The sequence below is a fragment of the Portunus trituberculatus genome, chromosome 13, assembly GCF_017591435.1.
Source record: "Portunus trituberculatus isolate SZX2019 chromosome 13, ASM1759143v1, whole genome shotgun sequence".
NCBI classification, from domain to species: domain Eukaryota; kingdom Metazoa; phylum Arthropoda; class Malacostraca; order Decapoda; family Portunidae; genus Portunus; species Portunus trituberculatus.
The window spans coordinates 6,094,281-6,096,780 of NC_059267.1; the positions used below are offsets into that span (position 1 = coordinate 6,094,281).

At 44.4% G+C, this 2,500-nt stretch overlaps 1 protein-coding gene across 1 annotated transcript in view; it reads right to left on the bottom strand.

The window, feature by feature from the left end:
* Positions 1-2,500, bottom strand: part of LOC123502983 (inositol polyphosphate-4-phosphatase type I A-like) — a 91,991-nt gene that overhangs the window by 24,388 nt on the left and 65,103 nt on the right. The window contains 1 exon segment of the mRNA XM_045252293.1: positions 756-827. Within this exon segment, the coding sequence (XP_045108228.1) occupies positions 756-827 (72 nt within the window).

Genomic DNA, 2,500 nt, shown 5'->3' on the forward strand with positions numbered 1-2,500 from the left:
AGGGAAACATGAGGGGAAATAGGAGGGGAAGAAGTCAGAGGGGAAAAGTGAGAGGAGAGAGGTTATGAGGGGAACATAAGAGGGAAATCTGAAAAGTGAGAGAGGAGAGTGAGAGAAAATGAGAAGGAAAGAAAGAAAGAGAAAATAAATAAGTAAAAAAAATATTGAATTGTAACAAACGTAGGAAAAAAAAAGAATAAATGAGAAACAAAGCAAAAATAGAATGATTTGGTGTGTGTGTGTGTGTGTGTGTGTGTGTGTGTGTGTGTGTGTGTGTGTGTGTGTGTGTGTGTGTGTGTGTGTGTGTGTGTGTGTGTGTGTGTGTGTGTGTTTGAGCGTGTTTTCAGTGTATTTTTTTTCTGTATTTGTATGTTTGAGTGTGTTTTGGATGTGTTTTGTGTGTGTGTTTGTTTGAGTACATTTTGTGTGTGTTTTGCGTGTGTTTGTGTGTTTTATGCGTGTCTGAGTGAATCTTTGTGTTTGTGTGTATTTTGTGTTTGAGTATGTTTTGAGTGCATTTTGAGTGTGTTTGAGTACGTTTGTATGTTTGAGTGCGTTTTGAGTGCATGCGCGTGGATGAGTGTATTTTGGGTGTGCTTTGTGTGTGTTTGAGAGGAGGAGGTGAACCATGCTAAATGAAAAGGTGGGGGGAGGGGGGGGTGTGGGTGGGGTAAGAAGAGGTTAAGGTGCAGGTGGCGTGGGTACAGGTGTGAGAGAGAGAGAGAGAGAGAGGAGGTACAGGTGGGCCTCCATACCTGTTTTCTGAGGCGCCACACACGTCAGTTCTCTCAAAGGTATCTTCTTCCTGGCCTTAACTCCATCCAATCCTGTAAAGACTCACACTCAAAAGAATCACTCACGCACGCACGCACGCACGCACACTCACCCACTCATTCCTCGCCTCGTTTTCTATGTACGTGATTCATTTCTTCTCTGTTTTGTTTATTTCTTCCGGTTGTCATTATTCCGTTTTCTTTTTCTGGTTCCACATTTATTTATTTTTTATTTTCATGTTTCTTTGCTCTTTTTTGTTTTTTTTTTCCTTCATTTTCTTAGGTTCTTTTCTTCTTTGATCCCTCTATCACCACCACCACCACCACCACTGCCACCGCCACCGCCACCACCAGCATCACCACCAGCATCACCATCACCACCACCATCAGCACCATCGTCACCAGCGACACACACACACACACACACACACACACACACACATACATACACCAAACATGCATACCCAGTCACCATTCCAATCTCTTGAATGCACTCTCTCTCTCTCTCTCTCTCTCTCTCTCTCTCTCACAATCACACACAAACACACACACACACAGACGAGAGAGAGAGAGAGAGAGAGAGAGAGAGAGAGAGAGAGAGAGAGAGAGAGAGAGAGAGAGAGAGAGAGATCCTACAGGCCTTCAATGACACCCACACGCCCACAGGGACAAGGATATCACGTCCTGAAGGATTCCAACGAGTAAAGATCAGCACTGCGACAGGATTCCTTGTATTGACCTTCTGCATGAGAGAGAGAGAGAGAGAGAGAGAGAGAGAGAGAGAGAGAGAGAGAGAGAGATGCTTTCACGCCACACCAAGCAGTAGTATTTGTTCCTCAGCCTCTCTCTCTCTCTCTCTCTCTCTCTCTCTCTCTCTCTCTCTCTCTCTCTCTCTCTCTCCGTCCGGTTTCTATTTCATGCTTATTCATTTTTTTGTCTTATCTTTCTTATCCTTTATCAGTTTCTCTCTATCTCTTCTGTTTTTCTCTCTCACTGGATATTCTTTTCTTTATTCCCAGAAAGAGGAGGAGGAGGAGGAGGAGGAGGAGGAGGAGGAGGAGGAATAAGAGTTGCCTGGAAATGAAAGAGGAACGCATGAAAAGGAAGAAGAAAAAAAAAAAAAAAACTCAAGGAAGAAAAGAAGAAAGGAAGACAAGAAAAAAGAGAAAAATGGAGGAAACGTGAGTAAAGAGGAGGAGGAGGAGGAGGAGAAGGAGGAGAAGGAGGAGGAGGAGGAGGAGGAGGAGGAGGAGGAGGAGGAGGAGGAGGAGGAGGAGGAGGAGAGCGGTGCGTTGCAAAGGAGAATGTTACAAAGGACCTTTAAAAATATCACTTTGAATCTGGGACAAGGAAAAAACATAAAAAAATGAGTAAAGAAACGAGAGAAGGAATTAAGCAGAGGAGGAGGAGGAGGAGGAGGAGGAGGAGGAGGAGGAGGAGGAGGAGGAGGAGGAGGAGGAGGAGGAGGAGGAGGAGAGCAGGTAATTACTCTTTATGACACACCTTGATGGAGAGAGATCACCTGAGTTTCAAACACCTTCACGTCTTTCTTTCAACGCTGAGACAAGATCCATTTTTTCTTCCTTTATTCTTCTTTTCACCTCCCTGTCCTCCACTCATCTCCACCAATCTCTCTTGTTCATCTCATTGCCTACCTCAACTCCTTTATTATCATTCTCCTTTATCTTCCTTCTCACCTCCAGTTATCTCCTCCACTTCATCCTAAT